This window comes from Balaenoptera musculus, chromosome 15 (genome assembly GCF_009873245.2).
Source record: "Balaenoptera musculus isolate JJ_BM4_2016_0621 chromosome 15, mBalMus1.pri.v3, whole genome shotgun sequence".
NCBI classification, from domain to species: Eukaryota; Metazoa; Chordata; class Mammalia; order Artiodactyla; family Balaenopteridae; genus Balaenoptera; species Balaenoptera musculus.
The window spans coordinates 62,102,032-62,125,750 of NC_045799.1; the positions used below are offsets into that span (position 1 = coordinate 62,102,032).

At 47.0% G+C, this 23,719-nt stretch overlaps 1 protein-coding gene across 1 annotated transcript in view; it reads left to right on the forward strand.

Moving 5' to 3' along the window:
- Positions 1–22,197, forward strand: part of LOC118881544 (bMERB domain-containing protein 1) — a 156,436-nt gene extending 134,239 nt beyond the window's left edge. The window contains exons 6-9 of the mRNA XM_036826597.1: positions 11,141–11,214; positions 16,779–16,893; positions 18,264–18,346; positions 20,837–22,197. Of these exons, the coding sequence (XP_036682492.1) occupies positions 11,141–11,214; positions 16,779–16,893; positions 18,264–18,346; positions 20,837–20,949 (385 nt within the window). The 3' untranslated portion in view covers positions 20,950–22,197. The remainder of the gene's footprint in view (positions 1–11,140; positions 11,215–16,778; positions 16,894–18,263; positions 18,347–20,836) is intronic.
- The last annotated feature ends 1,522 nt before the right edge of the window (positions 22,198–23,719 follow it).

Sequence of the window (23,719 nt, forward strand, 5' to 3'; positions counted from 1 at the left end):
TCTCGCTACTTTAACCTGGGCACTCTGGTGGCACTACTTAGATTAGCATCCTGACACCACCAGTTAACTGGCTGTGTGATTCTGGTTGAGCCACTTAAACTCTAGAAGCTGCAGGATCTTCATCTATAAAAGAGAGATGATCACATAGTATCCACCTTGAAGGGTTGTTATAACCCATGTAAGAATTAACTGAGATAATCTGTATAAAGCACTTAATGCCTATCACACAGTAAATTCTAAATAAACAGTAGCTAAAATCATCATTCTCATCATATCATCATCATCATCACCCTCATCGCCACCCATAATCTTTACCCCACACAGCACTCAGCTTCTCTTTTAAATAAATGTTGAATTAATATTTAAAGAATGTTAAGGACTTCCCTGGTGGCGCAGTGAATAAAACTCTGCACTCCCAGTGCAGGGGACCAGGGTTTGATCCCTGGTCAGGGAACTAGACCCCACACGCATGCCACAACTAAGGAGCCTGTGTGCCGCAACTAAGGAGCCAGTGAGCTGCAATGAAGCAGCCTGCCTGCCGCAACTAAGACCCAGTGCAACCAAATAAATAAATAAAAACTAAAAAATCGACAAAGTACTTTAAAAAAATTTTTTTAAAGTAATGTTAAAGAGGCATTCTCCAGTTTGCCCACCTGTCGGGTCTAGCCAGTGATATTCAGGAATCTTGCCAAACCTGCCATGGTGGGACTATTTGCACCATGGATATTGGCAAATGACACAAACCAAGGCTTCTCCCTCCCTCCCCGACTCCCAGCCAGTCGTTAAATATTTGCCAGAAGCACCACTGTTTACACCCCTGCCCTGTCCTGGCTTTGGAGGATCCAGCAGAGGAAACTTGCTGTTTCTTTGTGGTTTGCCAAGCCCTCGGATCCTGCTTCCATACAAAGAAGGCCACTAATCACTGGTGCTGAATAAACATGAGGGTGATTTAAATGTCAATGTGCTTATCATCAAAAGCAGATCTGCTTTTGATGGTGCAGTGAGTCTAAGGGAAATTGTGGGTGGTGATTGTAGATAATCCAGGGCATACAGAGGGGTGCTCGGGTGTTTTCATGGGAGCAGCAGGGCTAAGCTAAGAGTATGGACAGTGCGGCCAAATCCACAGGCTACCTTTTGGGTGGGGAGCCTTTCCTGGGGCTTGGGGTTTGCAGATTGTGTTTCTAAGATTTTTTCCTTCTGTCGTTAGATGCTCAGATGCAAGGAATGACAACTTTAGAATTCCTATATAGGAGGCGCTTCCAGCCAGCAGTCTGATCACAAGGAGGCATCAGGGGATTTATCTGAAGGCTGCATTTCCAATAGCAGGCCCACAGTTTTTTATTGATTGTGTGGTAGAGATCAATAAAAATCACCTGATTTTCTCCCAAGATTTTTTTTTTTACTTGAACTTTACACAAAACTGGGGAAAATGTCTATTGCCCATCTCAAAAACATTTTGATGTTTATTCATTTTGGTTTATTTTTTCAAAAACACTTTAAAATATTGAGGTAGATTTGACGGCTAATGGGAATTACGGGATGGGGCTAAACCCATCACCCAAGAAAGCTCACATTTTGGAATGGCCAGTGGTTGAAAGTATTTTAAAAGGCTCCTGACAGCAAGGACGGGGCAAAGGATGGGGGTACTAGGGTAGAAGGCGACAACCTGGTACATCTGGGCGACATTTCTAGGCAGTTTGTCGTAGTGGTGATTGTCAGGGCTCTGGAGTCAAGCTGTCTTCTTTCAAATCTTGCCTTCATCCCTTGCCAGCTGTGTGATCTTGGATGATGTACTTAGCCTCTCTGAGCCTTCTATAAAGTTGAGAATGACAATACCTGCCCTATAGATAGTGAGGATTTAAAGAGATGGAGCTGGACCCCGTTCCTGAACCCTGGGAACTGCTCAAATGCATGTTAGCTTTTGTTAGTGTCAGCAGGAAAGAAAGATGAACTTGGGAGTGGGAGGGAAGGTTTGGGGGAGAAGACATGGTCGCTGTGGCAGGAACTCAGCAGGGATCAGACAATGGAAGGCACAGGAGGCCCAAATGCTGAGAGAGCTCAGAATAGAAACGGTATTGATAGCAGAATGCAGAGCAGGATCACTTGAAATACGGATGTTTAATTGGATTTCTCTGGGGATGACTCACCGCCTTTGATAGATGCTATTACCCTGGTGGGGTCTCTATCATGGGATTTGAGAATTTTCCATCTGCACTTGCAGTCTTGAGGCCTTGTTTCAATAAATGTCCAGGACAGTGTGTCCTCCTCCATGCCCGCCCGCCAGCGTGCCTTCCTCTCTTCATCACGTATTTAATGAGATGTGTCAGGCATGTGTGACGTGCTAGAATCACAGAGCGAAGAGGCAAAGCCCCTTAAAGGGTGCAGTCTATTTAGGGAGAAACACAAGTGCCCAGATGATTATCAGGGGGGTGAGGGGCTGTGCAGCTGCAGGAAGAGGACGTGATGCAGCCTGGGAGCATCAGGAAGACTCTGGAAGGAGATGCTGGGGCCGTCCCGAAGGCTGCGTAGGAATTAGACTGAAACAAAGGTGTTCCGCGTGAGGGATGCGTTGAAGGGAGCAAAGGCTTGAAGGGTGCATGTCGGGATCACACAGGCATGCAGGTGGGCTGCTAGCCCAAAATGCAGGCTCTATGGCTAGAAATGAGGCTTGAGAGACAAGGGCACAGAGGGCCTTCTGCTGCAGCTGTAGTGACCGGCCATGGAGTGGCCCATGGTAATTTAAAACAAAAAACAAAAAACTTTAAAAATCATCCAGATAATACATGCATGTTGAAAAAAACAAACAAAAATTTAAAATACAGAGAAGCCGATGAAGGAAATAAAAATTCCTTCAAGAGAATTCCCTGGCGGTCCAGTGGTTAGGACTCTGCACTTTTACTGTCGAGGGCATGTGTTCAATCCCTGGTCAGGGAACTAAGATCCCACAAGCTGCGTGGCACAGTCAAAAAAAAAAAAAAAAAAAAAATCCCTCAAAATAATCAAATGTAACATTTTGAATGAAGTCTTCCTGTCTTTTTCCTAAGCATCTGTATTTTGCAAAATTGGATCCTAACATTTCTTAACCACTTTTTGATGTGGTTTATTCTCTTGTATCAATAACATCTCTTTTGAGCATCATTTTTAATACCTGGGTAGAATTTCGTTATGCACACATCGCATCCTTTATTTAAGCGGCCCTCTGTTATTGTTGACAATTACGTTGCTTCCAGTGTTTTGCTATTGCAAACAAGGCTCTGTTGCACATAGTCATAGCTAAATCTTTATGGTGCCCTTAATTATCTCCCTAGGATGAAATCCTAGAAGTGGAATCACTAGACTAGAGTTTAAATGTTTTCAAGGCCCCTGACATATGTTTCCACATTGTCCCCAGTTTTCTACTCTTACCAGTCCATTGGCCGTATTTGCTATTTCTCCTGTGTCTTCTCAAATTCCCACATCACTTCGGACTCATCAACGGGCGACCGTCCAGGGGGAACGGAGAGGGATCAGGCTGGGAGATGAGGCCACTATTCTAACCTTGTGGCTGAAGGAGATCTCCCTCCTGCCCTGCACAGAGTAGGCCCCCTGGGCTAACAACGATTTAGGTGATAAGGCTGAAATCCCAAGTCTGGCCTCCCTCTTCTTGTAGGATTGCAGAGAAAACGCAGGACATCCGGTTAGATCTGAATTTCAGATCAATGACAGATTGTTTTTTAGGATAGGCATGTTCCAAAGATCACACGTGGCATTCTTATGCTAAAAATGATTCCGTATTTATCTGAAATCTGACTATAACCGGGCATCCTCTGTTTTTGTTTGTTGACTCTGGGAATCCTTTGTGCCTTACCACATCCATTCTGTGTTGGTTGTATTTTCTCCTGGGGTCCCCTTGAGAAAACACTGCAGCCTGGCCAGCAATAACTTTTATTTATTTATTTATTTGGTTGCACTTGGTCTTAGTTGCGGCAGGCGGGCTCCTTAGTTGTGACATGCATGTGGGATCTAGTTCCTTGATCAGGGATCGAACCCGGGCCCCTGCATTGGAAGTGCGGAGTCTTAACCCCTGCACCACCAGGGAAGTCCCTGTCCAGCAGTAACTTTTAAAGGGTTGCAGAGTTCTTCCTTGTATCATTGGAAAGTAATATACGTAACTGATGCCCTATTGTTGGACATTCATGGTGTTTCCTTTTCTCTTCTCTCTTCTCCTCTCTTTCCTCCCCCTCCTCTCCTCCCCTCCTCCTTCCCCTCCCCCTCCTCTTCCTCCTCCTCATCCTCCTCCTTTTCCTTTTTCCCTCTCCCTTCATCTCTCTATCTTACCTGTTTGGAATTTAATCTTTGTCTACATCTTTAATTCTTTGTGGACCACTCAGCCGAGAGCCTCAGGGCTAGGATTAGGGAAACCCAGGACCAGAACCCTTCACAGCTTGCTGAGCCATCCAAGGGGATGACTTACGTGTCTCAGTCTAAGCACTCTTCTTGGCAAGAGATTAGGGGAATAAAAGTAGAAAATACATGAAATCACAAAAATTAGTATGTCCTTAGTGAAGGGAAGGATGTGAAGGACAAATGCCCTAGCAGAAACTGCCAGATCACATTAGCAGGTGCTGCAGGAAATCTGTTGGCTGACCTCATATTCACTGCGCACAGCTTAATCCCCCACTGGTGCCCAGAAGAGAAAGCAGGCTGGGCCCTCAGTCAAAGCGTCAGGTGGTTGAGAGCCCCGGTGGGTCCACCCCATGGCCAGGAACCTTAGCCAGCTTGATTCCTGATGTCTCTCAGAAGTGAAAATTGAGGCAGGAAGCCCGCACATAGTAGGCTGTCAATAATCATCTAGGTTGTCTAGATGATTGATTTATTGGACAACTCAGCAAATCAATGACTCAATGATCAATATTCCCCTCTCTGGGCATTTACTTCTTCATCCGTATAAGGTGAGAGCTCTTCCATCTCCAAGAACTCGGTTAGTCTCTGATTACTTTCCAAGTTTTTTCCCCAAAGATTAGGATCAGGATGAAATTTTTCTATAAAGGGCCAGCTAGTGAAAATTTTAGACTTTGGGCCATATGGTCTCCGTCGTCATTACTCAACTCAGCCATTGTAGGGTGAAATCAGCCACAGACGGTAGGTAAATGAACGGGCACAGCTGTGTTCCAATAAAACATTTTTTATAGACACTGAACTTTGAATTTCATATAATTTTCATGTGTCCAGTAATGTCCTTCTTCTTTTGATTTTTTTCCCAACCATTTAAAAATGTGAAAACCATTCTTACCTCATGGATTCCAACAGAGCAGGCAGGGAGTCAGGTTTGGCCCATGGGCCATAGTTTGTTGACCCCACTGGAGATTCAAGCGCAAACACAACTTCCAGGAAGTCCCTTGAGCACCTTAAACAGAAAGTTCAGAGTGAGGATGCTCTTTCTCCTTGCTGTGTACACACTGGTCACCATGTCTGCCAAACTGGCTTTCATAGACATATAGCCCTGCCATGCTCTCACTCTAGAACCTAAGATGGCTCCCATGTCAAGTCCTTCGTAACCAAGACCTGTATGTCACCAATATTTCAGTGGACTCTTCCCTGTCACATAACACTGATATCACACTCCTTTCTACAGTCAGTGTTTGAGCTGCCCCCTCTGCCTGAGTGCCTGGGAGCCTTCTCTGTGACCATCCAGGCTGTGCCCCTCCCATAAGTGGCACCGAGAAACCTTCCCCCAAACTACTCTGGTCTCTATCTTCCCTGAACTCCAACCACCATATGAGATGGGACTTTGATATTCCTGTTGCAGGAAGGGGGACCCCTTCCAGGGCTCGAGTGTGGGCTCTTGTCTAACACTCGGAAACGAATTGTCCAAGGAGACACACGGGCTGACAAAGCAAGAGACTTTATTGGGAAGGGGCGCCCGAGCGGAGAGCAGCAGGTAAGGGAACCCAGGAGAACTGCTCTGCCACGTGGCTCGCAGCCTCGGGTTTTATGGTGATGGGGTTAATTTCCGGGTTGTCTCTGGCCAGTCATCTTGCTTGGCCCATAGTTGGTCTGACTCAGGGTCCTTCCTGGTGGCACGCATCTCTCTCAGCCAAGATGGATTCCAGCGCAAAGGACTCTGGGAGGTTGGTCGTCTCCTCCCTCTTTTGGCCCCTCCCAAATTCTCCCGTTAGATTTGGGTGGCAGCACCATGTTCCTTATTGGGACCTCCTGCTGTGAGAAAACTCAGGCAAGTGAGGCCTGGCCAAGGCTGGTGGTTTCGGTCAAGAGTTCTCTAACATTCCCACATGAGAGGTCAGACTGCCTGGGTTCAAGTTCCTATTACTTACTCTGTGGCCTTGAGCAAGTTCCTAACACCATCCAAGGGATGATATGATAATACTCACCTGATAGGGTTGCTGTGAGAGTTAATTGAGATGATTTTTATAAAATGCTTAGCCCAGAATCTGGCGCCCATAGTATGAAAACATTAATAAATGCCAGCTACTACTATACTTCTGTGTTGTTTGACATTTTTACAGGGAGGCTGTCTTTAATATGTGTATAATTTTTAAAAGACCAAAAGTACCCTTTTAGGTCTAAAACAAAAGCGAAAAATATTGTTGGTAATTTTTTCAGGGAAACTTGTAATTGACATGCAGCATACACACAGAAAAGGGCACAAACCCCAAGAGTTCCACTTGATGAGTTTTTCAGTATTAGTAATTTTTCTGAATCCAAACAGAGATGATCTAGAAAAACCTGGGGGAGAGAAGAGTAATCCATGCTTGAGGGAGGTGACATTCTTTTAGGAACAGTGTCCCCTCCTGGATGAGGGTCTGATTACAATCAAGGGAGAAGCCAGTTAACACGCAGACCATAAATGTGCCACGGGGAGAAAACAGGCCTTCTGTGACGTGTCATAAAGGTGTCCCTTTCATGGATGTGTCACCTGAGCCCGTGTGGCAGGTATCTCTCTGGTCGCTTGGTCCCCAGCGTGGTGCTGAGAGATGACTGAGCCCAGGGTCTCCCTGGAGATGTCTCAACACTTATTCTCCCCCAGGGACAGCGTTTAAGCTCATTAATCCAAGAACACCAAACAAACGCACACACTCACCATCTCAGTGCCATTAGGTTGGAGGAAATTGAAGTAGCACAGAAAGTGAGATTCATTCTTCGGTGCACGAATGTTGGCTAAGAGTTTTCAGGAGTGTCTGCCAGCTGGCAGCCTAGCCGCTCACCTCCTTACCCAGGGCAGAAGGGTGGACAGAAGTAGCCTTTCCTTTGCACCTACTATGTTTGTGCTAAGCATAGGGCTGCCTGCTCTACACAGATAAGGTTATTTCATTCTCATACAACCCCAGGACAAAGGAATGGTTCCTTTTCAACAGTGAGAGCACTGAGACCAATGCAAGCAGTGAAAGGACTCACCCAAGTCGTACAGCCAGTCAGCGGTGGAACTGATACCCGCACTCAGGTCCGGCAGGGTCTAAAGCAAGTTATCACCTCTAAATGCTAGCAGAACAAGGCTCCCAGGATCCTTGAAATCCCTCATCCTACATCTGAGGAAACAGAGGTGTGGGTGAGAGGTGAGAGTTGTGAGTTAAGATTTATTGGGGGCAAAATGAGGACTATGGCCCGGGAGACAGCGTTTCAGATAGCTCTGAGAAACTGCTCCAAAGAGGTAGGGGGGGAAGGTCAGTATATACATGATTTTGGTGAAGGGGGAGTACATGCAGTCAAGCACATATTTTTTGCAGAAGGTTTCTGCTAGTCTCGTGAAAGTTACTGCTAGTCACGAGCAGACGTCACCATGAAGGATTTTAGTGCTTTTCTAGATATGAGGAGATGCAAGATTGGCCTCATAAAATCATCTCCTGAAAATATCCAACTATCTGAAGACCTGTTCTGCCAGTTTTTCCCAGAGCACAGAGTGCTTCGTTTCTGATCTCTGCCCTGAACTCCTTTCAGGGGGTGTCGAAGGTCAGCAGCTGGAGCGGCTCGTAATTTAATCCTTGTAGAGGTAGATGGCAAGTGCCAATTTGTAGGTGACAGATCCGAGGACCACGAGGCGTGTGGAAGAGGAAGAGAGAGAAAGAGAAGAGATGGAAAGCTGGCGACAAGAGAAAAATCTGAGGAAAACAACAGTGCTATGTACTAGGAATCTTAATGGGGTTCTGACGCATGCCTCTCTGTGAGAGCGTCACAAGAATTTCACCTTGTTTGTTAATGTGGGGTGAATTTGGATGTGCTTGGGAGGACTCAAAACATGCTAAGTGCAGGTTCGAGATGGACAAAGGGTGAAGGCCCCCCAGGGCAAGCCCGCCACACCTGGGTTACATGTAGGAAGAAGACTGGCGTGAAATTCACCCAAACACTCGGAGTGGAACAGTGGCCTCTGGTGCACATGGATCAAGGTTATGTGTAATCTTAGGTTCCTTCTTCGTACTCGTTTGTATTTTCCAAAATTTCTACAATGATCAGGAATCTGTTCTGCAATCAGATAAGAATTTTATTTTAAAAATTTCATTAAGAGAGGAATATAATTTTTAAAAGTTGTTTTAAGGTTGAACGTTAGCTCGATTTGTTCAAATACCCTGCTTATCCAGCATCATTTTCTCTTTCTTTTCCCCCCTGCCTCTTTCTAACGGCTAATAATAGCAACAGATATGATTTACTGAGCATTGTACTGTGTATGTCCCAGACGCGTGCTCAGTGCCTGAAATGCATAATAATCCTAGAAAGCTGTACTATTATAATTCCTATTTCAAAGATGAGGAAAGATAGACTCAGACAAGAATTTCTGGCACACGGCCCCTTTGAACTAGAGATGTTTGGTGCCAGTACTCTTGCTTCTAACATTACCTGTCGCCCTTTTGTTCTTTCATCATCTTTCCTTCTCTCATCTTTCAAAAAGTATCTATCAGGTACCTGTGTCAATTCTGTGGTTATAACCCAAGATTTCTCGACTTCATCATGATTGGCATTTTGAACCAGGTAATTCTCTACTGAGGCGGGCTGCCCTGTGCATTGTAGGATGTTTTGGAACATCCCTGGACTCTACCCACTAGATGCCAGTAGCAATCCCCCCACATACCCAGCGGTAACAACAAATATGTCTCCAGACGTTGCCAAATGCCCCCAGGGACCAAAATCATCCTCCTTAAGAACCACTGATGGAGCCTCATCTCCGCGCTAGATGTGGAAAAGGATTCTGGAGCATCTCCGGTTGAAGGATCGCAGATAGGAACCCAGGGGAACAGCTTGTACCCTTCTGGCAAAGCCCCCAAGCTCATTTGTGGCAGCTGCCACCTGCTAGGACATTCCAGGGCAGGGTTTGACAAGCGCTTGGAGTGCCTGCCTCTGGCAACAGGAGCAGGAGATGCAGGCTGAAGCGAGACATTACTGCCACTCGTCCTGAAAGCTGGGATGCTGGGGGTCACACGGGCAGGGCAGGGGGCCCCAAGCTGGCCTGTGGATGGCACTTCTGAATGGAGATCAGGTTCTTGGTGAAGACGCCAAGGAAGGAGGCAGAAAGACCAGTGGATTCAGACAAATCGATTTCTGGTCCTGGTCCTGCCCCTACTTGCTGTGCAGACTCACTTGAGCCTTTTGAGAATATTCATGCTTTCCTCCATCTCTTCCTGGGACAGAAGGTTGATGTGTCCAAAGTGGTCCACTCCATCCCCTCACCTCCTTCACTCTTCTTCGGAGCGTCTGACGTTCTGTTGTATTTGTGTTCACCCTCTGTCTCTCCTGATTAAATTTCAGCTAATGAGGGCAGGGGAGCTGGTGCATCCCTGGAGCCTATGTCATTGGTGAACGTAGTAAATGCTCAATAAAGACATGCAGAATGAAGGCACACACACACCCCATGGGGAAGCTATTTGGAAATATGTCTCAATGGCCATAGACATGTCATACCCTTTGTACTCAGTGGTTCTACTTCTAAAAATCAGTAGCCCCCACCCCGAATAATCCAACACGAAAGAAAAGCCTTAGGTGAATCCATGTTCATCCTAACGCAGCTAAAATAACACAAACAACTCAAAAAGCCCACCTAAGTAATCAAGATAAAGGCATAGGGAATTCCCTGGGAGTCCAGTAGCACTTGGTGCTCTCACTGCCAGGGCCAGGGTTTGATCCCTGGTGAGGGAACTAAGATCCTACAGCCGTGCAGTGTGGCCAAAAAAAAAAAATAAGGGCATAATTAAAACTGCTCTGATAAATCTACTTGGTGAAATTCCAGGCAGCCATTACAAATGTTGTTTACAATAAGATGAGTTAATATTGCAACACACACACATGAAATACATAATGCAAAATTGTATATACAACCCAATTGCTGAGATTATAGGGGTGAGCTTCCTTTCACACTGTTGGTGGGAATGTCATGCATGGTCCCTCTGGAGGACAGTTTGGAAATTCCTATTAAAATGTTCATGTCACTTAACCCTCCAGTTGCATTTCTGGGAATTGACTTAGCTAGGAATTCCTTTATTTCTAGGAATCTATCCTAGAATATATCTGGAAATAAGTCTAATACCTATGAATGGGAGGAATGGTTAAATAAATCGCTGTAGATCGATATAATAGAATACTATATAGTCATTAAAAATGAGATGTGCATATCCTGACATGGAAAGATGCCCAAGACATATCCTTAAGTTAAAAAAAGCAAATTGCAAAACGTTTTTTGTGCATGAATGATGGTGTCATCTTTGGTAGTATAAGCATAAACATTTTTTTCAATCTGGAGGAACAGATAACAAACCACTGACAATGGTTTTCTCTAAAGGATAGAGGGAGATTTTCTGTCTATGCGGTGAATTTCTGTAATGTTTAAAAGCTTTTCACATAGCTGAAAAAGGAAAACACTGAACCCACAGCATGAAGTCTCTCACGTATGCCAACAAAAGCCAGGCATGGGAAGACTGGAAGGAACTCTATCAAGGTGTTATTAACTGTGATTGATCATTTCTAAGTCATGGGATAAAGGGCAGTTTGTTTTGTTGTTTTTTTTTACTTTTGGTGTAAAACTTCTAAAGAGCATGTGTAGGCTTTACAGAGGACAAAACTTCCCCATTAGCCCTCTTTGTTGAAACCAGGGTGGTGCTCAGGGTGTAGAACGTTCTGTTGATGTAACCGGCTGTTGTGCGCTGTCCTCTTTCCCCAGGATGGATGACATCCAGCTCTGCAACGACATCATGGACTTGAAGCAGGAGCTGCAGAACTTGGTCGCCATCCCAGGTAACCATGGGGGACCCCCACCTCATGAACCAGCTGCTCGGAGCCCCCGTCTGGAAGGCCCTAATGCAGCCTCATTCTTGCAACGCAGTGCTTGCTCCCTGATCATGTGGTTCAAACTCTGCATCGGGCAGACCCGGGTTCAAGTCCTAATTCTGACCACCTCCTCGACCTTGGGCAAGTCACATTATCTCTCTGAGACTCAACTTCTCTTCCTCTGAAAATGGGGTAGGAATAGTAATAGTACCTAACTCGTTGGGTATAAATCTCACTGCGAAAAATGAAACAACACAAGCCACGTGCTTAGCTTGATAGCTGGTCCAAAGAGTCCAGTAAATATTAGCAATGATTACTCTTATTATCCTGTTTGGGAACAGGTAGAGTATGGTGGTTACGAGCTCTGACTTTGGAGTCAAACCTAGATCTGTCACTTATTAATGATGTGACCTTGGGCAAGTTACTTCACTATAACTCGGTTTCTTCGTCTGTAAACTGGGACAATCATGCTATCTACCTCAAAGGATTGTTGTGAGACTGACTGAGGGGTGACACATGTAAAGTACTTAACACAGTTCCCATCGTATAGTGAGTGCATAAGCATAATAAATAAGTGCCATTATTATTATTACTATTATTATTTTTATTATTATCATTAACTGAACACATTTCTACTCAGTGGTCAGGACTCAGCGCTTTCACTGCCATGGCCCAAGGTTCAATCCCTGGTCAGGGAACTAAGATCCCGCAAGCCCTGCAGTGTGGCCAGAAAAAAATAGAATGAGGAGGGGGGGAAATAGCCAAGTCCAGACACTACCCACTAGAAACTTCCATTTGATTAGCGTGGGGCTCTGGTGTTGGTCATGTTTACAAGCTTCTCACATGGTTGTGATGGGCAGTCAGGGCTGAGAGCCGCTGGGCCAAGTCTCTCATTTTATACTCCTCCGAGGGATCATTTAGTTGAAAGATACAAAAACCCATTGAAGCTTATGTAAACACAAAACGGGCAGTTACTGAAGGACTGCGGAGACTCCTGGAGCCTGCGGGCACTATTGTATTAGTTTGCTAGGGCTGCCCTGACAAATTCCCACAAACTTAGTGTCTTAAAACAACAGAACTTTATTCTTTGAGAGAAGCCAGAAGTCCGAAATCAAAGTGTCAGCAGGACCATGCTCCCTCCAAAGGCTGGAATAGAGAATCCCTCTTTTACTCTTCCAGCTTCTGGTGGTTCCCATCAGTCCTTGTTCCTTGGCTTGTAGCTGCCTTATTCCAGTCTCTGCCTCTGTCTTTGTGTGGCCTTCCTCTCTTTGTGTTTCTCTGTGTGTCATCTCCTCTTCTTATAAGGACACCAGTCATTGGATTAAGGGCTGACCCAATGAGTATGACCTCATCTTAACTAAAACTGCATCCACAAAGACCCTATTCCCAAATAGCGTATTTCCAAATGAAATTAGGGGTGGCAAGGGCGTACTATTTATTCTCAAACAGGCAGGAAGCTCAGCCCAACTCACAAGAGTCGAGAACCAAAAACAGGAAAGCAGGAAAGCTGTGGAATGTTCTTTGGCCCTTGCTCTCTCTTTCTCTCTCCCTCTCTCTCTCTCTGTCTCTTTCTCTCTTACTCTCCATTTTGGAGCATGTTCCATTTTCTCCCTCTATAGCACATGAGCCAAGCAAGGCCACTTTGTTACCAAACCCAACCTGGGTCTGCTTGCCCGCAGGCTGTAAAGCCAATGTACTGACACCGGGTCATGGTGAAGGAAAGTGCAGCGTTTATAGCAGGGCCAAACAAGGAGTCCAGGACAGCTAGTGCTCAAAGCGCCTGAACTCCTCCATGGGCTTCAGCAAAGCATTTTAAAGGCCAGGTGAGGGAGGGGCATCCCAGGGTATGTGATCAGCTCATGCACAATTCTCCGATTGGTGGATGGTGAGGCAACAGGGCGGTGTCACACGGAAGGAGGGGGCGGTTAGCATTATGAATCCTCAGGCTCCAGGAGGCCTGGGGGCTATGTGCTCGAGGTCATCAAGTAGTTAACATCTTCCATTTGGTGGGGGTTTTAGCATCTGTAAAACAACTCAGGAAATGTGCATCAGATACTGTTATCTAGGGACTTCAGAGAAGAGCTACAGCAGACGATATGGGGGAGGGGTCTGTCCCAGGAAGGCCCCACAGGATGCAGCTCGGTTACAACCTCATCTCCCTTCCATGATTTTCCCACACAAGAGCCCAACTCTCGGGCCTCTGTGTCCCAATTTTCAACTTCCGAGGGGACTATGATGGGCCCGACATGGACTGACGTCTCCCTCTTGAGAGGAAGGATTCCCAGAGCCCACTGCTGGCTCAGCAGGACACTTGGGTGCCACTGAGACAAAGGAGACACGAGTGTGCGGCCACCAGGCCAGCCAAGGCCACAGGGGCTCCACCGGGGGCCGTGGCAGCCTCTAGAGCATGGGTAGGAAATGGGTGGGAAATGGCTGGGGGTGGGAGTCTTTGGTTGACACAGTGTCTGGGCTGCATGACTGACCAGGACTGGGAGTAGGGTAGGAGAACAAGGCACTCAGCTGGAGCATGAAAAATTCAGCAATCATATTTTCATGCAATATTTAAAATACCAGAATTCATGCAAAAAAATATACCAGAAGTTTAAATAAAGATGAGATCGGTACTGACACTCAGTGGGCGGAAGCCAGGAACACTAACCCTGCATGGAGGGGACAGCCCCCCTGAAGGACAAGTTCTGCTTGAAATGCCATCAACTGTCCCGCTGGGAAGCACACAAGGTCATAGGGCCACTTAGCAACAGAGCCCAGGTCCTCAATGCCAGCTCCATTGATTCTGCCGGGAGGCTGCATCTTCCCAATCACTTCTGTGCAGAAATTCAGGTATTAAAGTTCCCTTTCCTCTCCTGCCTTCCCTGCTCACCTCTCCCCACCTTCTCTGACTCCTTGTTAAGAGCCTTTCTGTGCATTCCTTGGGCCAGTGCCAGGTTTCTAGATGGATTTAGCTGAGTTTAGGGGGAAAAAAAATGATGCTCCCGGCAATTTATCAATAAAAATATTGAGTAAAGAGAACATCAAATGGCCAAGAAAATCATGTTTCTCCAGCCGGGGTCAGAAAATAATTTACCAGACTGTGATGAGAGAGAACACCTGGAGCCCTCCCTGCCTTCAGGGCTTCTCAAGAACAAGCCAAGATGCCTCACCTCACCTCCACTGCCACCACCGCCCCCTCAGGGCTGGGGATGCTTAAACCTGGCTGTAGAGGCCATGATACCCTCCCCTTGGACATAAAAATAGTGTCTCCCTCATAGGGTTGTTGGAAAGAATTAATAGTGGTTCTCAAGCAGGGGTGAGTTGGGCCTCCCAGGAGACATGGGCCGTGTTTGGAGACAGGCTTTGTTGTCACAACTAGGAGAGGGGGCTGCTACCAGCATCTAGTGGGTAGAGGCCAGGGATGATACCCAATATCCTACAGTGCACAGGACAGCCCCCATGACAGAGAATGATCCAGTCTCAAATGTCAATAGCACCAAGGCTGAGAAACCAGATTAAATAAAAATGTAAAGCTCGCGGTAATACAAATACAGTGATAATTGCTACAATTTATTAAGCACTTACATTTTGCACACTTATGCTATGAGACTTGCTTTTCCTTCATTAAATAAGTGTTTATTTCTTTTGTACCTCGTTTGGTAAATATTTAACCTAGAGGGCACTTAATCATTAAAACAACAGTGACGATGTAAAATAATAGCCTATAATAGTAGCAGCTGACTGTTCATGAACTCTTACTATCCACCAGGCTGTGAGCCTAGTGTTTTACTTGATTTCTCTCTCTTAAAACTTGCAACAACTTTATGATTATCTGTGTTGAGAAACTGGATGCTCAGAGAGGTTGAGGAATGTGCCCAGAGTCACACAGCTAGGAAGGGGAGGAGCTAGGGCATTAAGCCAGGACTGTCTGATTCTATGGCAAGGGCTCACAGTTGTGATAGGGTCTACAGGCCAGAGAAACCAGTTAGGAGGCCATGGCATGGTCCAGGGAGAGCTGATGGTGGCCTGGGCTAAGGAGATGTGCTGGAGGAGATAGATGAGAAGCAAGTTGGAGGGTCACATCGGCAAGCACGTGAAGATGCTAGGAATCAGGTGTGTGATGCCAGCAGGGGATAAAGTTGGCAAGTAGGTGGGTGATGATGGCAAAAAAAAAGTGTGTCCCTAGATAGGTGGGTGGTGCCTGGAAGCAGGTGAGTGATGCTTGCAGGCAGGTACGTGATACCTGCAGGTAAGTGGGTGATGCCTACAGGTAGGTGGGTGGGGCCTGCAGGTAGGTAGGCGGGGCTTAAGGTAGGTAGGTAGTACCTGGAGACAGGTGGGTGGTACCTGGAGGTAGGTGAGAGATGCTGGCAGAAAGGGTATGTTACAGGCGAAAGCAGGTGAACAGCATTGGCTGGTGGCGTGGAGACTTAGGTCAGTAACTGGTTTGTAAGCTAGCACAGACCCCATTGAGTAGGTGGCTTCTCCCGTGAGTTGCTGGGAAGGGCTGCATGAGCAGAGAGCTGCAGCTGAGTATCTGGGGAGGCTGGGGGATGCCTGAACTGGCAAGAGATAGAAAACGGGGATGAATAACTTGGAGAGGGAGGTTTGTGAGTTCCTGGGGGCCCTGCCAGTTGCTGTGTGACTCTGGCTTAGATCTGGGGCCTGGCGGAGGACAGGGGACTATTGGAGGGCTGTCGCTGGTAACTTGGAGAGGACGGTGACATCACTCCCCAAGTCCAAGGGCGCTGTGGTTAACTGGCCTGCAGAGGGCAGGGAGGCTCTGTGGTAGTGACGAGTGATTTGCAGAATCAGATTTCGGGACCCACCTCGAGAGGAATGATGCTACCATCGTCAGCGCAGCAATGAGCAGAAATCCAGGGGCCACTAGCAATTCCACTCCACTTCCTCACTCCCCTTCTGATTAATGAAAGAAACCGATTTTCTCTCTAATCCAAATATTATATTCTCCTTGCCTCTGGTTCTGCCCCCAGATCTAGAGGAAATGGTCAGTGCCAGTTCCAGCAGGCAGATGGACAAGCTGCCCCATGATTTTGATCTTCTGAAAAAGTTTCTGCCCTCCTAGTTTTCTCAGTCCTCTTGTCCAGCCCTCGTTCTTTTGTTCCCTCTATGGCGCTCTAGCCCTTGGTATTTGGAACAGGATGGGAAAGCATGGGTGCTTTCCTTCTGACAGATTGGTTGAGCCTCGCTATAGAGTAATTCCCTCCTGCACCCGGCCTGTACCCTCCTCCCTTCTGCCTTCTGCACGACCCCCTGGCAGCAGCAGCAGCATTTACCGAGCACACACCACGGGCCAGCTCTACGCAAAGTCATTTACTAACATCACCACAGTCTCGCATTCAAGCCTCACTGTGTATTTTACAGAGGAGGAAACAGAAGCTTGAAGAGGTCAAGTTGCTTCTCCAAGTTCATCCAGCAAGTTAAATGGTAGAGCCAGGATTCCAACCCTGGCCCCTCGGACTCAAGTGCTTTCAACAGCTACACTCAAACTGTCTTTGCTAATGTTTTATTCTTCCCAGAAAAAGAAAAAACCAAGTTGCAGAAGCAGAGAGAGGACGAGCTAATCCAGAAGATCCACAAACTGGTGCAGAAGAGGGACTTCCTGGTGGACGATGCAGAGGTTGAGCGGCTAAGGTAAGTGGGCGGTATGTCCCCTGAGCACAGGACTGGGGCTGTTAGAGCACAACTCAGTTTCCTTCCAAAACCCATCACCTGCTCCCAGGACTCACAGCTTTGCAACAGGCATGGCCTGGGCAAACGCTCCCCAAACACTGGATCCAAATGAATCCTGGCCTTCTGGCCTGAGGACCCACTTCACATTCAAGAGAAACTCAAATCCAGCTCCAAAATGTTTTGCAAAGGCCTGTGGATCTTAAGTGAATGTTATTTGAGGAGGTAACTAGGGAGGAATTACATCACATAACACACGGCAGAGCTTCCTGCACATTCTTTTCACTGAGCTTTCTCCCAGCTCATCAAGTCAACTTTTCCAGAAACTTCCATTGGTTTCTACAGAAACTCTGCCCCTGGTACTGACTTGCTTCCTTGCCTGCCCACTTCCCAGCTTTGTTCTTTCCCTTCCCCTCTCCTGGATGGCTCTGATGCCCCTTCCTAGCCTTCAGGGTCTCCTATTTGCAGATGCACTTACCACCTGGATCTGGACGACCATGGGCCCTGGAGCCATGGTGCACCTGGAGGCTCCCCAGGGGGCCGGGGCACGGGAAAGATGTGAATGTTGATTCTTGAACGTTTTTGTGCTGGAGCAAGGCCTTTGGAGTCGTCCACAGGGGAGAGGCTCAGAGGGCCTCTTCCAAACCAGAGGGCAACTTCCTTTTAATTCTCTGTGTCCTCCTGAGTCCTCCGAGGCCCCTAGGATGCACCTTGCCCAACTCAACCAGGCTTGGACTGTTGACTTTGCTCCTGGTGACCCTTGGAAGAGCTGAGGTGACTTGCCCTCTGAGACCTGCCACGTACCTTGTCTAGGGTAACTTAAAGGTGCAGGGTCAGGAGAGGGGCTGCCCAACTCACTAAAACTCCAGCAGGGAGGCTGGGTCCTGTAACATCCCTGCCTCTGCCCTGGGGTCTCACACTAGCGGGAGTAGCCATTTACTCCATCACTGATATGTGTCTCTGCTTCAGAGTAGATTCATCAAACAAAACACACACACACACTATACACACATAACAACATATGCACACCACCCACATATAACACACATGTACCATCCACACATAACACACAGCAACACGCATGCACCACCCACACATAACACACAGCAACACGCATGCACCACCCACACATAACACACAGCAACACGCATGCACCACCCACACATAACACACAGCAACATACATGCACCACCACACATAACACACAGCAATACACATGCACCATCCACAAAGTCTGATACATGATCCCACACTCTTGCCTCATTTCATCAGTTCCTTGATGCTCTCCTAGCTTACTGTACTTTCTTCTTGTCTTTACACATCTGTCTACACAGGGAGCAAGAAGAAGACAAGGAAATGGCCGATTTTCTGAGAATCAAGTTAAAACCTCTAGACAAAGTAACCAAATCTCCAGCCAGTGAGTGCATACGTTATTCCTTCTCCTCCCCCCCATCCAGGTGAAAAGGAAATTTAAAAGAGATCTTGAAACTGAGGGGGGGCACAACAAAATGATTTCTACAGATCAAACTTGAGCCCAAGATGGCAGCAGGCAGGGCCAGCTTCACGGGTGAGAAACCTGTGCAGTTTCCCAGGGCCTCACACCTAGAAGGGCACTATGCTTGCTTTAGTGCCCTGCTATTGCTGTCTTGGAATTCTTAAGACTTTTCGAACAGGGGGCCCTGCATTTTCATTTTGCACTGGGTTCTGCAAACTATGCAGCTAGTTCTGGCAGCAGCTGTCACTCTCTAATCATATGGTTTGGTGCACTTTATTGAAGGAGTTGGGTGGCCACTGAGGCAAGAAGGTGAGGACTGAGGGCCATGGAGCTTTGGCCTCCATTGGAGTTGGAGTCGCTGGAGGAATGGAACCAGAAGTTTACTTCTCAGAATATTAGCCTCACAAGATACTCAGAGCAAAAAGGGTTCTGTGTGAAATAAGTTTAGGAGATGCTGTGTATTTGACCCTGTCTTTGTAGGCTTCCAATATCCATTAGCATATTAAAGTGATAATGGGTCCTGCTGTCTAGGAACTGCCTTCTCTTTGTTGGCCCAATGAGACCACACTTTGAGTTATAAGAAATGGATGCCCAATTCAAACTGGCCCTAGCAAAAAAGAAGATTTGCTGGAAAAAGAGCAGTGGGAACCAGGGCTTCAGGGACTGGACACTGTTAGAACCCTTGCTTTCCTTCCATTTATCATCTTGGCACCTCTTTGCATGTTAGCTTCATTTTCTCCTACTACACAGGCCTTCTCCCTGGGGCCAGAACTCTAGAACCATAACTTAGTAGCAGCAAGGCAACACCAGTGATTCTCTCCTGGTATCTAAATATATAAGATTCTGATTGGCCTTTCTTGGATCATGTTCCCACCTCCTAGGCCCATCACTCTCACCAAGAGGCTCAGAAGTTGTGATTGGCTAGATCTGTGTCACATGCCCACTCCTGTAGCCACAGAGACATGAGCTGTTATCAGAAGAAAAGGGACAGAAAATCTTGCTAGGAAGACACAACCCAAAAGCTGCCACTATCAACTGAAGCAGCAAACCCAGTTTTCCCTGACTATCCATTAACATCCCATGAGAACACTGTAGTACAGTTTGAAGGAATAAAGAAATAGAAGGGTCCTGGTCCCTTCTGCAGGCCCTTAAAATCATAAGCCACATGGTCCCTGCCTAAATCCAGCATCCTCAATGGACTGTCTCTTCCATGAAAGGCAAACTAGAAAAACTCCACCGAACACTGTGGAGAAGGAGCAAGGAAACCTGCCTTCTACGTAAGATTATGGATAGAAAAAAGAATCCTGGCAAGAAATCAAAACACCAAGCCTGCACCACATGCAAGAGGCCCAGTGTGGGGTCCAAATATACACCACCCATCTGGTGCTGGAATCCCAAGTTGAAACATTAGAATTAATCCAAAACCAGTGAAGTCTCTGGGACCCCAGCAAAGCAAGTGCAAAATTCCTCAGCAGAGTCCCTTCAGCTCTCATAATACACAGCCCACAGATTAAAAACAACCCCCATGAAGATGATCTCTCAATAAAAAATTTAAAACCAATGAAGAATTGAACCACCATGAGAGGAGTCAGTAGATGAAACAAAGAGGATGTCTGTCCTCCCATGAACCAGAACTAACAGACTATCATCTAAAGTATATTTAAAGTGATTAAAGAGATATGAGAAGGAATAATACCCAAAATGAAATAGCAAGATGCTATGAAAAAAGAATAGGTAGATTAGCAAACAATTAGCCTTCTAAAAAAATTATTGTCACTGAAGTGAAAACTCAGTGGGTTAAACACAGAGACATAGCTGAAGGGAGGATTCATATAATTGGAAGACAGAGCTGAGGAAATTACCCAGAATGCAGCACCAAGAGACAAAGAGATAGGAAATACGAAAAAGAAGTTATGAAACATGGAGGTTAGAATAATAAGGTCCAACTTACATTTAATAGACATTCCAAAAGGAGAGAGAACAGAGAATGACAGGTGAGGGTGTCTGAAGAGATAATGTGTATTTTCCAGAATTGAAAGATATGAGGCCTCAGATTAAAGTGACTTAAACAAAATTTCTGTCATCCACTCACCAAATACTTCTTGAATGCCAGACTCTGTGCTGGGGTTGGCAGATACAATGGTGAGGAGAACAGAATAGGAGAAGGGCTAAAAGCTATATAGTTGGAAGCCAAGGACTGAAAGCCAGTGGGCCTACAGGGAGGTGGGAACAGTCACCAGGACCATATAAAATGCATGCCAGCTCTCCACACCACCTGATCTGTGACATTGAAGCAAGGCCTGGCCAGGGTTGGGATGGAGCTGGGGCTGCAGATGATCAGGGCTCTCCTCACCTCACCTCTCTCTCTCTCCTGTTTCCCCTCTCTGCCTCTGCTCTCCTACCTTGCTGCAGGCTCCCGAGCAGAAAAGAAAGCCGAGCCCCCACCTAGCAAGCCCACGGTAGCCAAGACGGGGCTGGCGCTCATCAAGGATTGCTGCGGGGCCACCCAGTGCAATATCATGTAGCCCCCACATGGGGTGCCCCCGGGGCCACGGGGACCCCCCTCCCACCCTCTTGTCTTCATAGCCCCCATTTCACCGGGGCCCAAGAGCTCTCCAAGGCGGAAGGGATTGAAGGCAAGCCCATGACTGCCGCCAGGGGCCGTGGGTGCGGCGGGGGGCCCGGCCGCCCTGTACAGAGTGTAGCAATAGGGAGTCCCTCACCGTCGCATGGCCCTCCCCAGAGCATGCCGAACCCAGGAGTCTGTCTCACTGTTTATCCAACCACCAGGAAAGGTCCTCCCTCGAAAAAGTATATCTCCACTTCTATCTAGCTGTATCTAACCCACCGTGTGAATGAACTGGGAGGGGGCATGATCCCCAGGTGTGTATAGTCGTGACTTTTCAACAGTCTAGCACCATGTTGGACACATCCCCCATCCACCCTCCTAGTTCTGCTGTCAGGCTGCCCCAAACGGCTCCACCCCAGATCTGTCCTCTCCCAGGGGCTGTGCCCTGGAGGGCTCCACACAGCCCACGTGTCTGGAGACACAGAGGGCCCATCTGTAAAGACTGAGCTTGTGTGTGGTGTCGTGGTCACATCTCCCGCTTCCTCCCCTCCTGTGTCTGGGCACGGCTTGTATCAGGAGTGTGTCCGTTCGCTCTTGGCTCTTCCTTCCCTTGCAATGTCTGTCCCAGGTGTGTGGAGCAGAGTGGGGATGGGGCCCCGGCTGGAGCACACCTAGTACTTGGGAGAGGTAGCAGAGAGCTGGGAGCTCCAACTCGAGGCAAGGGCAGATGAGAAGGGACCCAGAGCAGATGCTGACCCAGGCACTCTCCACCCCCGGGGGCCACCGGATGGACGGAGTGCCAGCAGGACGCCACTCACCAGCCTAACACACAGACCTCCGCAAACAACAATGGCAGGCAGGAGAGGCGGCCTGACCCAACTGTGTCCCATCATTCGGTGGTGTATTTTAACCAGCCTAACAATTCCACCTGTGTAACTTGATGTACATTTGCTACAGCCAGCCCGGCACAGCCCATGTGACCTCTCTGTACGTGTGTGTGTGTCGTGACCGGCCTAAGTAGTTAGCATAACTCAAGATTTGCTGATGTGCAATCATCCATCAGAGAAAATAAAAATGGAAACCACGTACACAGCATTTTTAAAGTTTTTACTTTTTTCTTGACTATAGAAGTAACCCGTGTACATAGTTAATCATTTAAAAAGTACAGAACGTATAAAGAAGTGTTTTTGTTTTTTTAACTCCCATCATTACTCCAGTCACTCTGACATTTTGGCATATTCCTCTCTGTCTTTTTTTATGAATTTTTTTTCATGATTGGCATCCTATTGTACCGTTCTATAACAGTTTTCTTTTTCCGCTTATCATAGTATCACTATCGTTCTGCCACATCATTAAAAGCTCTTTGTAAACATTAAACACTCTTCATTAATATTTACAATGGCTGCCTAGTAATCCATCTTGTGGATATACCGTAATTTATCTAACCAGTCCCTCAGTGTTGGACAATTAAGCTGTTTCTAGTTTTTCAGTTTCTAGTTTTTCAGTATTATAAGTAATGTCAGGATAAACATCCGGGGGGATAAAGCTTCATCTGAATTTCTGATTTTTCCTTAAGACAAACTCTTAGAAGTAAGGTTCTAATTTAAATGGGTCACATTTTAAAAAAATATTTGTGAATCAAAAGTTAACCTGAAGGTCTCTCTAGTCACAGCAGCTTTGGAGTTGACACAAAATACCTCTGAGTTTGATGGCCCCTCCTGGTGGGCAGTGCACCATCAGCCCCTCCCGCTCTGTCACTGATGTGCTTCTGCTTCAGTCCAAGCTTCGGCCCACACAACACTTCCTGCCCTTATGAACCTGAAGAGGCTCCCTCAGGCCACTGCCAGTGCCACCATCTGGCCTCAGAGGGCACCGCCCTAGACCAAGCATGAAGCCAGGCTGCATGAGCTTCCTAGGGCTTCCATAACATATTCCCTCAACCAGCATATACTTTAAACAACAGAAATTGATCCTCTCACAGTTCTGGAGGCTAGAAGTCAGTGTCCTCAGGGCAGTGCTCCCTCTGAAGGCTCTAGGGAAGAATGCTTCCTTGCCTCTTCCAGCTCCTGGCGGCCCCTGGCAATCCTTTATTGCTCCAATCTCTACCTCCATCTTCACGTGGTCTCCTCTGTCTGTGTCTCTGGTCCTCTCTTTTTATAAGGACACCAGTCATTGGATTTAGGGCCCACCCTAAATCTGGGATGACAGATCTTGATTCTTATGTAACCACTTCTGCAAAGATCCTATTTGCAAATAAGGTCACATTCTGAGATGGCAAGTAGACATGAATTTGGGGGCAAGAGTGGTGCCGAAAACTCGGCCTCTAGGCACTGGTGCTGAATCAGATCTCGGAGAGAGAGTTTTAGGTAAAGTAGAAAAGAATAGTTTTATTGCTTTGCCAGGCAAAGGGGGATGCTGTGGGCTCCTGCCCTCAAAAACTGTGTGTCCCAACCCAGGAGAATTTGGTAAGGAGTTTTAGAGCAATGGTTTAGGGTAGGGTTGCTGATAAAATTAGGGTGTGTGCAGGGCCTGCACTCCTTTAATCTGGTCTCAGGTAATCTCTTGATGAGCTTCTCTGGTTCCTTTAATCTGGCCTCAGGTGGTCTTCTCTGGAATAAAGAATGACAACATCTTCCATTTATTGGGGGTTTTAGTTCTGTAAAGAGCTCAAAGATATTTTTATGTGTATCCCTTGAGGCAGAACCAGGACCCTTCTCCAAGGCTGC